This window comes from Equus caballus, chromosome 5 (assembly GCF_041296265.1).
Source record: "Equus caballus isolate H_3958 breed thoroughbred chromosome 5, TB-T2T, whole genome shotgun sequence".
Lineage (NCBI taxonomy): Eukaryota > Metazoa > Chordata > Mammalia > Perissodactyla > Equidae > Equus > Equus caballus.
The window spans coordinates 76,313,247-76,327,083 of NC_091688.1; the positions used below are offsets into that span (position 1 = coordinate 76,313,247).

At 50.8% G+C, this 13,837-nt stretch overlaps 1 protein-coding gene across 1 annotated transcript in view; it reads left to right on the forward strand.

Moving 5' to 3' along the window:
- ABCA4 (ATP binding cassette subfamily A member 4) overlaps positions 1-13,837 on the forward strand; it is a 130,644-nt gene that overhangs the window by 11,030 nt on the left and 105,777 nt on the right. Inside the window, exons 4-6 of the mRNA XM_005610408.4 lie at positions 696-835; positions 6,108-6,235; positions 10,527-10,724. Coding sequence (XP_005610465.3) covers positions 696-835; positions 6,108-6,235; positions 10,527-10,724 — 466 coding nt within the window. The remainder of the gene's footprint in view (positions 1-695; positions 836-6,107; positions 6,236-10,526; positions 10,725-13,837) is intronic.

Below are 13,837 nucleotides of genomic sequence, written 5' to 3' on the forward strand. Positions count from 1 at the left end.
AACTGGAGAGCCGTCAGCAGCTGTTCTTTCCTGTCTGGACCTACAAGGTCCAGTCTCTCTGTCTCTCTCTGGGCATCCACTCCTTTTGCCTATCTCCGTGGACCAATATCCCCTGCCTCTCAATGCCCAGGCTGGTGCTAGTTGCCCCGTTCTCAGCACCTTTGCTTGGGCAATCGGAAGAGCATCCTTGAATACCAAGTTCAAGGGAACAAATCTGGTTGGCTCGGCATCATTCTCATTGTCCAATCAACCTTGTCAGAGGTATAGGTGTGCACGTGTGCAGGGAAGAACTTAGTGGATTAAGCATGGCTATCAGAACCTACCCCTCTGAATGGCTGGAAGGACAGGTCTCAGAGAAGTGGGCCATGGTTTGGAAGGACCTCCAGTAATATCTACTAATAGCATCCCATTAAAGGCTTCTTTGGACAGGAGAAACATGGAGAATGGGGTTGAGAGGTGACCTGGTCCTGCCAAAATCAGAAGACTGAACAAATTGCTCATCACCCCTGTCTGTTATCTTATACGTACAAGAAAGTAAAAATCTTTCTTCTTTTGCCTTGGTGGTATTGTAAGGATACATAATGTAATAGCTAGGTCAACCTGGTGATATCTTAAAAAACTGCACAAGGTGGTATTATTATTATTATGAAAATTACAGCTATGTCTTTATTGATGAGCCTTTGTCTTTCTTACAGCTTGGCAAGGGTGTATCGAGATTTTCAGGAACTCCTTGTGGATGCACCAGAGAGCCAACACCTTGGCCATATTTGGACAGAACTCCGCACTTTGTCCCATCTCATGGACACCCTCCGGACTCACCCCGAGAGAGTTGCAGGTAAGGTGGACTTCGGTGTTCTCAACCATCACTTGCCTCATCCATCAGAGAGACTAAAGATACAGGAAAGATGGGGGGAGATTTTGTGGGAAAAGATACCTGGAAGGGAAGGGATCTAGAGATGGCATGAGGGTCACCTTGGTGAGGACTCCCCTTCCCGCCAGCCTTGAAGGTAGGCAGTTGGGAAAGAGGGCAGGAAAGTTCTCACCCCAGATAAGTCCAGAGACAGAAAGGAGATTACCGAGAGAGATCGGGCTCTGGGAGGTATGAGGCTAGGTTACTCACGTGCTGGAAGCAGGAGGAGACGGGTTTGTGGAGTAAGGTAAAGGCGTGAAACAGCTCCATAGGGTCCTTGAGAGCGAGCTAAGCAGGAACGTATGGAAGCCAAGTAGCAGTAAAGGGCCAGGGAGGTCAGAGAGCATATGTTTTTCTTAACATAAACATGTGCAATCGTTCGATTTCTTCCAGTAATATTCAGCATCCTCGGCCTTGAAGCAGAGCAGGTGCAGGCCTGGTGGCTTGTAGGGAGGTGCTAAAGGTACAGGAGGCAAGGGAGTTGAGGGCAGTGATAGGACTATAGGCATCAGGTCCAGGCTGCATAAGGATGGACGAGAAGCCAGAAGTACTGAAATGGGCAAGGGGAAAATGGAGGGACAGGGCAATAGAGGCCTCAGAAGGTTCCATGACCCTGGTTAAGGATGAGAAAATGAGCAGGATGGAAGGATCCACGGCTGTGGTCAGAAAGTGAAATATGTGGATACAGGATTTCAAAGGCAGGCGTGAGGGGTGAGAACAAGCCCCCAGGTGTGGCCGTGGTCTTTGAAATAGAGCAGAGGTGAGGTTTAGTTGGCGGGGAGGCGAAGGAAATGAGAAGACAGGTTGAATGGGTTACAATGACACTGAGGTTGTACTGGTAGGAGAGCCACTTGGACTCAGGAGCAGTGAGGAGGAAGGGTGGAGGAGCTCCCTCTCTTGTGTCTCTCCTCCCTCCAGGGGAAAAACAAGAAACAAACAGAACCCAGCCCCAGTGCCCAGTCTGACATCTCGTTTTAAAGCACATGTGGATGTGGTGTGGTCGTTGCCTCCACAGTAGGGTCCTCTGCAGAGGGCTGCAGGGACAGGACTTGGCAGCGGCCTGGGCACCAGCTGGAATCCATCCCCTTGGAGGGGCAAATCGGAGTCTGGGAGGGAGCAGGGCTTGCCAGGAACCCAGGGGTCACTGCAGTCCCGGGGGTGGAGAAAAGGCAGCCAGGGCCGGGAAGATTGTTCAGAGGGCATGGCTCAGTCTGTGAAGGAAGCAGTTTGGAGCTGTGAGATGTCTGCTCCTAGGAAGGGGATGGGCGATGTGACTCTCTGGATGACCTTAGAGGATGACAGGGATGAGGAAGGGATCTACCAAGGCAACAGGAGGGGCTGGATAGAACAGCCCCTGAACAGGGTTCCAAACGAGCAAGTTGGGAAGAACGGTATACACATTAGCCCCAGAGCTCCTCACCCCTGTGGCTCAGTCAACAGTCAGCAGAATTTTAGGGAGTGTCTCTGAGCCACTGGGCCAGTTCCTGGGGACAGAGAGGTGGGTCAGATCATGTGCCCACCTGCTGCGGGGTCTCAAGGAAGAAGTAGATGGACTGAGTGAACAGTGACCACACAGTGTGGGGGCTGATGGAGCTTCCAGAGCTCAGGGCAGTTGGTGAGGGGAAGTTCTCCAGGGAGAATCTGATCTTCCTCCCGTCTGGCCCCCTTCCCGCTTCTCTCCCCATTGAAGCAATAAAGGACAAGAGTATGTTCAGCGTGTACATTAAGAGTGTTAAGATTACATTTAATTCTTTCAAAAATAGTAATGCGTATCATTTGTGTAGTAAAATCAGATTACAAACACTACACTCTTTGCTGCTCTGGATCGAAGAATTTTCTTAGCTCAAACTTGAAGGACCTTACAAGATATGAGCACAAAGGAGGGAGGCACAAGTCAGAAAGCATTTTTTTTTAAAGTTAAATAAGCAGATGAGAACGTGGGCTGTCCCACCCCTGGAGTGCCTTCTACCCCATTCGTCCAGCAGGCATTTCATTTTGGTATTGGATCATCAGGTTGAGTCTGGCTGGGAGGAAGTATAAAGGAAGCCATTTCAAACCAGTGTCTCTGTACTCTTTACAGTGTGTATATGAGAATCAAAATCACTACTTCCTAACACCAAAGCAGCTTCAGAGGTCTGGGGAGACAGGATCAGGGGAGGCTGGCCAAGGCCCCCCAAGGGAATTTTGGAGCTTGAAACAGAGACTCTGCAGAACCCCTGACCTTGGTGGCCATGAGAGGGGATAGGAGACATCCCCAAGAAAGGGAAGCAGTCTCTGAAGGAATTCCAGGCTGGCGACTGAACTCCACTGTCAGCACTGCAGACTATTTCAGAGCCTGTCCCAGGGTCACCTGGGGACATCGCTCTCTGTGAATCCTGGATCCGCAGCCCAAAGCCACAGTGGAGGGTTAAGCCTTTGAAAGCGAGGTGGGCGGCTGTCGCTGGAGTGTGCTTTTGCCTGTCAATTCCCAGTCACCTGGGAAAGTATGCCGATGGTTGACCCAGGTGGCATTTTCCTTTCCTAGCAAACCTGTAGTACTGCATTCTCAGCAGGGGAGGATTAATGGTAAAAGACCAGACATGAAGCCCCCTCCTCTCTCATCCCCAAGCAAGCTCTGCCATCTCTCAATCATCTCTAAACTTCTTCCCGGGAGCCTGCAGCATTCTCCTGGCTTCTCCCCCCTCCCAAGCCTCACCTCCCCTCAGCTCTGTGGGCCTCAGCAGCCCCCTCCCCCAGCCTCTAATCTTCCCAGGGAAGAGAACAAGAAGAACCACATTTTAAACTAAATTCATTTTTCTTCCCTCAGGCCCCCAGTTCACATTTCTCCCTGGAGAGTCTCGGGGAGCTTCTGTCTGGTATCGGCCACCTCTTAAATTTTGGGCCCCACGCCCTCCCTACAGGGTGGCCCCCACCCCTCCTCAGGTGTGTGGAACCAGCACACTCCTGCCCCTTCTCCCTGGGGCCATGGCCGCCCAGTCAGCTGGGTGGGATGCTGGGCATCGCCGGCAATGTTGCTCTCGGTCCCCTGTATTTTGTCCCTTCTCCCCAGCAAGATATTTGTATGTAAGGTCAGGTGAGTGAGTTAAAGAATAACGAAGAGATAAACAGTCGAATGGGGTCCTGACTCTCAGGTCAAGACAACAGGTATTTGTTGGGCGCCTTCTGTCATTCCACAGACATTTATGGAGGCTGATTCCATGTCAGGTGCTAATGTGGGGTGTCAGAGAGAGGTGACTTCAAGGGCTTATCTCTGTGTGTCCAGGATTGCTAGGTATGATGAGGAGTAGAATAAAAGCAGGATCCATAGTCCCCTACTCTCAAGAGACCGTGTGTGAGTGTGTGTGAGTGTGTGTGTGAGTGTGTGTTGGGAATGATGTTGCTGGAGGCCTGGTTATACCACAGAATGTTGTATAGAAAGAAGTGCTTGGGAGAAGATCAATCGAGCTGGTGCCCCAGGGGAAGGCAGAAGGAAGCTGGGTTTGGAAGATGACAGGGCTCAGGTTATCGAAAAGGAGGGAAGGCACGAATAAGATAGAGAGCCCCTCTCAGAACCGTCCTCCTCCCTTGGGCTCCCTCTTGCATTCAGGTTACCCTAAAGCCTTTGGGCTTTTCCTGTGCAAAAAGTAGTGATCCTGGGCTCCCCAGGGCATGACTCTAAGGGGCCCCCATTGTGGTGAGAGAGGCCAGGGAGAGGAACCTCAGGGCCAGTTGCCCCGACCCTGGCTGCACTGGCAGGCCTGTGGGGTGGGCCCATCCTTCTCAAGAGGAAATTATTGGCAACATCAGTCTGGACAAGGCCTTGTACAGAGAAAGTCACAGCCTGAAAATGGAAGGGATGGCTGTTAAGTACTCAGGGGAGTCGCCTCGTGGCTCCCTGGTGAGGGGAGGGTTTGGGGGGGAGAGGATGGGCAATGTGATGTTAGGACCTGGAAGAGGCAAGGGCTTTTGATGATTAAAGTTAAAGAACTAAGAGATAAGCAGTCAGCCAGGCTCCTGGAGAAGTTGGGATGTGGTGACAGGCATTTTCATGCAACCCAAATGCTTTCCCTTGATGTTGAAACAATTTCATAAAGATGTGGGTCCATAAACCTCCTCTCTGGCCAGCATACGTGAACTGTAGCAGTGGCATGCCTGAGGCTGAGTCTTGGTCCTACAAGCAGGCAGAGGAGGAGGGGTGTGATTCCCTTGGGAGGGGTAAGAATAACATTAATGCAATCAGAACAAGCATTCATTGAGCGCTCACTATTTTCGTGCCTGGGAGCTAAGTGCTTTGTGTTCCTTATCCTGAGTCACCCCCAAAACAACAGTGAGAGGTAGATGTGGTAAGTGCAGACACAGAGAGCTTCAGCCGCTTGTCCCAAGGTCACCTTAGCTGTTCGGAGTCCCCTATGCGTCCTTATAAAGAAATGTTGGCTTCTAGCAGGTTTTGAGTGGAGCTACAGAGAGTGTGATTGGGGCTGATCAGGACATGAAATTGTAAGCCCAGGCAATAGGCCATCCCTCTTTCCTACTTGCAGCTTTTCTTGCCCAAAACAGTCCCAATTCCATGTCAATATCCCTAGCTTAGAGCCTTAGCTGAGATGACAGAAACACCAGGAAGGGTCCTCTACCCCGTGACAACTGCAGTGTGGACATAGCATGTATCTCCTCCAATCCTGTACTGGGGTTTCTCAACCTAAGCACTATGGACATTTTGCACCAGATAGCTCTTTGTTTTGGAGTGGGCAGGGAGGTTGTCCTATGCATTATGGGATGTTCCACAGCGTCCTCTGCCTCCACCCAGTAGCACCTCCCCCATTGTTATAACCAAAAATATGTCCAGACATTGCCAAATATTCCCAGGGGGACAGAATTGCCCTCCTCCGACTCTTCAACCCCAGCCTGTTGAGAGCCACTGTCCTAGACCAACCCCACGAAGTGTCTAACAACCACCCCTGCCCTGCCCTTAGGCAACTTTTTCCACATTTTGTGCCTTCTCACTAAATTTTGCTCAGCTGCTTCAGCAGTAAATGTTGTGACTGTGTTGGTGACAGCCTACTGGCGGGAGCCCTGGTCTCCAGGTGCTCCCAGGGAACCCAAGAACAGAGCCTTGTTCTGAGAGTCAAGTGGGAAATGTTTCCAATCATCTCTACCTGTTTTCCTCTTGTTGACCTTTGTTGACCTTTCCTTTTTTGTTTTTTCTCTCATTCATGTACAGGAAGAGGAATACGAATTCGGGATGTCCTAAAAGATGAAGAAACACTGACACTATTTCTCATAAAAAATATTGGCCTGTCTGACTCGGTTGTCCACCTTCTGGTCAACTCCCAAGTCCGTCCCGAGCAGGTAGGTGGATGTCCTTGGCCAGTGGTCCCTGGAGGGGAGGGAGGGCACTGAGCCTCAGAAAGGCAAGGGAGATCCTGCATGTTTTTTCCTCCTTGTTTTCACATTCAGAATCCACGATTCATGTCACATATTCAGAAAAATACCTGGCCGTCACTTGAGACAAAGAGCATTCCCATCATAGGATTCTGAAGTGGCCCAAATCCTGGCACCACTTCAAACATCTCAGATTTTTATAACTGGAAGGAAACTTAGAGATCATGTGGCTCGAATTCCTCTTATAGCTGAGGAAACCAAGGTTTCTGCAAGCGTTCGTCAAATACTTACGGATATTTTAGGTACTAGAATACAGTGTGAACAATACGGGCCAGCCCCTGACTCTGGGAGCTTACATTCCAGGGGGGGCAACAGGTGATCGTCGGGGAAGCAAAGGATTCCGTGCGTGTCCAGGTTGAGAAAGGTGGTGTGAGGAAAATCCAGCAAGTCAGGAGTTAGAGAGGGCCTGGGGAGGCGTGGGGAGCGGGCACTTTTAAATGAGGTGGTCAGGGAAGGCCTTGCTGAGGAGGTGGTACTCGAGCAGACCTGACTGAAGAGAAGGCAGCCATGGAAATACCACTGAGAGGAGAGATCTGGGCCGAGAAACTGGCAGGGTAAAGGTCAGAGGGCGGAGGTAACACCCCCGGTCACAGAACATGATGAGGGCAGCATGCAGAATGGCCTTCTGATTCCCAGCACCCTTTCTTCTCCATGCCAGCCAACTCCTTCTTCTGCCCCCTTTGCACATTCTGAACCATCTCCCCCAAAATCTATTTCGTCTGTTTTCATCATTTCCTATATTTACACAGTGTTTTTACCACTAACACTTGACTTTCACATCTGTTGGCTCCTGTGTTCCTCACATTAGTCTGAGATGGGTCAAAAAGATGGGGAAACTGAGGTGTCTGGCAATCGAGTGATTTGCATACGGCCATACAGCTAGAAATTGTCAGAGCCAGCGCGGAATCCAGGTCCTCTCCTTCCTAATCTGGTGTTCCTTACTCCACTTCAGTGGTTCTCAGAGTCTGAGAGCGGTAGCATCAGCAAGGACTGGGAGATTGTTAGCAATGTAAATTCTCAGGCCCTGCCCCGACCACCAGCCATGTGTGTTTTCAAAAGCCCCCGCGCTGATTCTGACGGCTTAGGGGTGCTCCGGTTCCGGGCCTCACCGGCTCCTAGCCCGGCCCCCAGGTGTGTGGGTTTAGTGTGATGAACACAGTGAAAACGCAAGACAAGCTGCGGCTGACAGTCCGCACCTCCTCCAGACTCCAGGGGAGACCAAGACATAAACAGAGATTGTCAGGGCCTGTGTCAGTCCTGAAATAAAGACTGAGCCCAGGGGAGGGAGGGGACCCCACCCATCTGGTCCTGGCTGGCTCCGTTGAAGGGGGTTTTCAGACTGGTTCCCTGCACATTAGTGAGGAAGCGCATACCTACTTTTCCGGCTTCTTAGATCCTGAGGTTTTCACCCACACTAGACAAAGAGAAGTAAGAGTCAGCCCTGAGGCGACATGTCAGGGCCCTTGGAGCGTGGCGTCTGCAGTGCCCAGGCCTTGGCCTCAGTGGGCTCCTGGCGAGGCCCTTGGAGGCAGTCCTGGGCGCCCTGCCCGCTTCCCCTCCCACCCGCCCCCGAGGGCAGTGGTGGCCGCAGCATCGATTGCTCATTTTCCCCTTTGCTTTCTCTTCAGCTCGTAAAACTCAAGTCCTGGAAATGCCTGTGATGACTTCCAGTTGATAATAAAAGGGAGATGGAGATAAGGGCAGGAATTCAGGGGAAATTTCTCTCCAGTTCCTCCTGACATGACATTTGGTTCTCTAGTCGCTGAGCTGCCGGCCTCGGGGTGGAGGCCTTTGTGCGGGGAGTAGAAGGGGCAGGGGTCCCCAGGTTGTGCCTTTGTTTCGTGTCACAGGCTCTGATCTGCTGCTGCTTCCCTGAGCAGCAAAGCCCAGAGCTTGAGAGGGAACCCAGAGCTCTGTGCTGGCAGAGGCCGTTCATGGTGACCAGCTCCCTCGGCGCTTCATGCCCACCCTGCTCCTCAGCCTGGTTACCTCCATCTCTGTCTCCATCCAGCTCTGTGGCCCCTTACCAGCGCTGTCCACTAGACCTCTCCTCCATGGCGGCAGCGTTCATTCTCTGTGCTGTCCAATATGGTAGCCGCTGGCCGCATATGGCTGGCGGGCACTTGGCATGGGGCTAGTGCCCCTGAGGAACTGAATTTTAAATGTTATTTAATTTTAATTACTTTACATTTAAATAGGCACATGTGGCTTACCACTCTCCAACTGATCATCCTCACCAAACATGGAATTTTGTTTTTTACCATCAGGCCTGGACACCCCTCCTGGTCCTTTCTGCCTGGTGTCTGAGCACAGCTCCGAAGGGAACCGCATCACCCCCCTCTCTCCATCTAGGGAATTGTTAGATAACGAGAGTGGGCACAGTTCTCTGGCCTGTCCCTCATCCCATGCCTTATCCCCAGCCCTGTACATCCTGGACTTGCTTCAAGGTCCAGCTTAAATGTTGCCTTCTCAGTGAAATCATTCACAAACCCTCCTTTCTTGATCCTGCCCCCTCCCTCTTCCCTGCTCGACGAAGAGCTAACACGTAATGGTTAAGCACAAGCTCTGGGTTCAAATCTCAGCAAAGACACACAGTTAACTGTGTGACCTCACGCAGGCTAGTTCACCAGTCTGTGCCTCTATATTTCCTCATTTCTAAAATAGACCATATGGGTGTTGCATATATGGTTGTTACAGGGTTTCAAAGAACTAATAAATAAATAAAGAATGAATAAATAAGTGCTAAGAAAGCACTTAGAACAGTAAACAGTAAATGCGAGCTATCTTTGCTAGCTATTCGTAACGCTCCCTCTTCTGTGCTCTGGTTATACTAGATCAATCGAGCACTTACTGTTACTTAAACGCCTGCATTTCCAGCTAGCCCGCGAGCTCCCTGGAGAGCAGAAAACTCACCCTCTTCTCTCTGTATCCCCAGTAATTATCCTAGTCCTGTAGAATGGGACTCAGTGCCTGAGCACTGAATGAATGAGTGACTGAGCGAAAGAATGAGTCAGGGACCTTCGTGGTGTCCCCGCTTTCCCACCAGTCTGTTGTAACCTTCTCGAGTCACCTAACCCCTCCTTCCTCACTTTTCTCCCCTGGAATGTTAGAAGTTTAGACAGTGAGTTCATTGATTTCCCCCACCTCAAAATGTTTTAGACTCTGGGATTAGGGTTTAGGGTGGGATTCTGACTGGGGACAAGAAGTAAAGTGTGGGCAAAACAGGAAGGCCCTGTTGGAACACACACCCAGTTATGGTCCCCTGAGACCGACGGAGTCCACACCAACCCAGCGTCAGCCATGACCTGTGCTTCATTTAGGAACCAGGCTTTCATATGTGGTCTGGACGGATTCTGTGCAGGGGGGTAGCCGAGCCTGGGCCTGCTCTGCAGCCCAGAGGACTGTGTAATTAGAAGCCATGGGGAGATTGTGGAGGCCGGGGAAGCTCATGAACCTGTGCACACTACTCAGGGCCTCGTCCACTGCTGGGAGTCCAGTTACTGTGCTGGGTGGCCAAGGGTCCCTGGCCAGAGTTGAGACCTCCTTAGCCTCTGGAGGCCATCATGAGGATTGTGCTTCAAGAGTCACTGTCCATGAGCGCCACAGGATGATGTGGGCTCTCCAGGGGTCAGGGTCAGCAGATAAAACACTGGGTGCCCAGCTTGATTTGAATTTCAGATAAATAACAAATAATGTTTTAGCATAAGTATGCCCCATTTGGACTCTATTTGGGACATACTAGTACTAAAAATTGTTCATTGCTTATCAGAGGTCAGAAGTCTGAAAGTCAAGGTGTTGGCAGAGCTGTGTTACTTACTGGGGGCCCCAGACAGAAGTCCATTTTCCAGTTTCCAGAGACTGTCACATTCCTTGGCTAGTAGCCTCCTTTCACCTTCAAGGCCAGCAGTGGCCAACCAAGTCTTTCTCACATTGCGTTACTCTGACATTGTTTCTTCTGCCTCCCTCTTCCACATTTAAAGGACCCTTGTGATTACATTGGGCCCACTCTTATAATCCAAAATAATCTCCTTATCTTCAAGTCAGCTGACTAGCAACCTTAATTTCGTCTGCAGTCTTAATTCCCCTTACCATGAAACATAATGTATTCACAGGTCTGTGGGTTAGGACATGGACATCGTTGGGAGGCGGTATTCTCCTACCACAGAGGGATTTGCCATGTTGCTTCTCCTCCCTGCAGTTTGCTCACGGAGTCCCAGACCTGGTGCTGAAGGACATTGCCTGCAGCGAGGTCCTCCTGGAGCGCTTCATAATCTTCAGCCAGCGCCGTGGGGCACAGACAGTGCGTGACGCCATATGCTCCCTCTCCCAAGGCACCCTACAGTGGATGGAAGACAGTCTGTATGCCAACGTGGACTTCTTCAAGCTCTTTCGTGTGGTAAGGGAGATATTTAGCTTCTCGCCCCTTGGAAGGTAATTCCTGAGGACAGCAGGGCGTGGTGGCAGGCCATGAGACTCATGAATTGACAGTCGGGGAGGGCGTGAGCCTGGTGTTCAAGACAATCCTTGAGGAAGCTCCAGGCTCTGAAGCCCCAAGGAATCTTGACTGATGGCATTTCTAGAGCAGTCACCCAGGCACCCGGGAGTCGCTATTAGGTTCATCATTAGGTCTGTGGTTGTGGCAGGTCTGAGTCCACTCAAAATGTGGGATGAATCCTTTCCGCCACCTCTAGCAGTGTGGAAAAGAGAAGGAGGTCTGGTTTAACTTCCTGCCCTACCATTCCCTAGCTAGGCAATCATGGGCAAGAGAGTTGGCCTTCCCTGACCCCATCACTCATCAACAAACAAATATAATATTGGTAGTGTTGTACGAAAAGATACATGAAAAAATATATTCATTTAGTAAATTTCAATAAATGAGAGCTTCACACTCCCTCTTCGGGGTCTGCTCTGGACCCCAAAGGTTGCTGTTTCTGGGTAGAAAATAATAGAGAAAATTTCATAATCTCAAAAACTTGGAAAGCCCTGACCCAGCTCAACCCTGTGTTCCAGAACTGCATCCCAGACACACTTCTTGAGACCTGATAATATCTCTTCCTTTGCTAGGACAAGATAAGAGGGAATTACATAAAGGAGGTGTAGAGCAGTGGTTGTTACACTTCAGGGTGAATGAAAACCATCAGGGAAGCTGGTAAAAGATGCAAGGTCCCAGCACCCACGCCCAGGGACTGATTCAGGAGATCTGGGCTGGGCCCGGAAGCTCCCCTGTTACCTCAGGCGATTCCAATGGAGGTCATTGGAGGCCACACTTTAAGAAACACTCAAAATTAGAATCCTTCAGAAGTGACGTATGTAACACGTCTAGCATTGAATTGTATTTTCTCTTGTGCCTACATTTTAACTTTCAGAGCTGTGTTGTGGGGGGTGCCGGTCACTGAGAACTCGGTTGAGGAATTTGTGTTTTGCTTTTCCATGGCTGCTGTCTCAGGTCCCAGAAAACCCACTCTCAGTTTGTCTTAAAAAGCAAGCTGTGGGGGTCGGCCCCATGGCCTAGTGGTTAAAGTTTGGCGCGCTCCACTTTGGCAGCCCAGGTTCATGGGTTCACATCCTGAGTGCGGACCTACACCACTTATTAGCCACACTGTGGCGGCAACCCACAGATAAAACAGAAGAAGACTGGCACAGATGTCAGCTCAGGGACAGTATTCCTCAGCAAAACAAACAAAAAAATCAAGCCGAAGGCCTTTAGAAACAAAACAAAATAAAACAAGACCCCACCATTTCTGGCAGATTTCACACTTCGTCCCTTTCAAAGTGTGACTTTCCCTCAAAACATTTACTCAACAGAGTTCCCGGCTCATCAGGGTGGGCCTCCAGGGTGCTAAGAGGGGTCAGGACCTATGGATGCTGCCACCACTGAGAGCCCAGGACCCCAGAAAAGGTCTCTCGGCTCCCCACGCTGCAGGGAGAATAAAAAGCCATGTGGTCCAAACTTGTGTGTCTAAAGTTCCAAAAGGAACCTGATTTTAGAGTCACTCCTTGGTTTGTTTTCAGAATCAGTCAGAAGAGTGAGTCGGGTGATAAAGATCCTGTATGCTGGGCAGCTGAACACCAGCCTGGCCAGGGACCAGCACCTGTATTTGCAGAGCTGGTAGAGGATCCCTGGTGCCCAGGATGGTGCAATCCTCTGGTCACTAGAAAAGGAGCAGGGTCAGGCATCTCTGTCTGATGCACCTGGGCTGCTGGGATCGGTCAATTGACCTCCGGGGCATGACCAGCCATTCTGGGAGGACAGTTCTGGATGTAGCAGGATAAAGGGGGTCCTGGGGCAAACCCTTCATTAGGGACTGGGCCCAAACTCAGGTCACTGGCTTCCAAATGTTTATTTGTCAGACAAGAAAGACCAGAAACGCTGCCCTTCCATGCTGCTCTGGCAGGTGCTAGAGGTCAGAACCCAGAGGAGAACTTTGGCTGGTCGCCCTCACTGACCTGGGGCAAGTCTTGCGTGCTCGCTCACCTCCTCTGGACATGTGTCCGTGCACTCAAACCTGAACGGGGCACCTGTGAGGAGCCAGGCCCCGTGCTGAGGCCAGGGCTCTAACCGTGAGCCTCTGCCCTCACTCAGCAGATGAGCAAATAGGCCGTGTCACAGCATCATGGCTTAGAGACAGCAATGCTGACAACATGTGGCCACTGGAGCACTGGCTTCCAGCCTTGGTTGCACATTGAATCACCTGGGGAGCTTTTAAAAACTACAAATTCCCAGCCCCCAACCCCAGAGGTTCTGATTCAGCTGGCCTTTAGTGTTTTTAAAAGCTTCCCAGATCGTTTCAATGTCCAGCCACACGGTTGAGAATCACCGACCTCAAATAGGAGTTTGATTTACAGTCTCAATTCTACAGACCAAGCATAATAATAATAGTACCCTAATACTGCTAAGGCTTTGAAGCACTTTGATTTGATCACCCAGAAGATCAAGGTGGTGTTGAGTCATATCCTCCCTGCTGTGCTCTTAGCAAAGCCGGTGGTGCGTGGCCCCGGAGCCTGCCTGAAGGAGAAAGCCCTGCGGGAGACGGGGACGGACCTTGAGGATCACGCACCACCGTCTTGCTCTTGCTCATCTCTGTGGGGAAAGACCAGACCAAGACAGGACATATGAGCCCCAAGCAAAGAGGACAAACACCATGTCTGGTGCCCTTGACATGTGCTTTTCCATTTGACCAATGGACAGAGCAGCTAAACATTAAAAAAAATTGCTAATAGGGAAATGAAAGAAATTGCAGGCATTAAGATGAGATTTTTGCTTTTATTGCTCCTATACCCATCCTATCAGGGTTTTTAGAAAAACCCCCGCTAAGGCATCACAGAGGGCTCAGGACAGAACATGACCCTCCCCGAGGCAGGGGCTGCTCCGAGGCAGGGCGAAGCCTCTCAGGACAAGGCTGTTTTTGCAGCTGGTTGGCAAGAGGCCACGTTCAGCCCCGCACAGGGAATGCCGCGCCTTCTGTTCTCCTGGCTCTTTCTCACACGCACGTACGCCAGCGTGTAAAT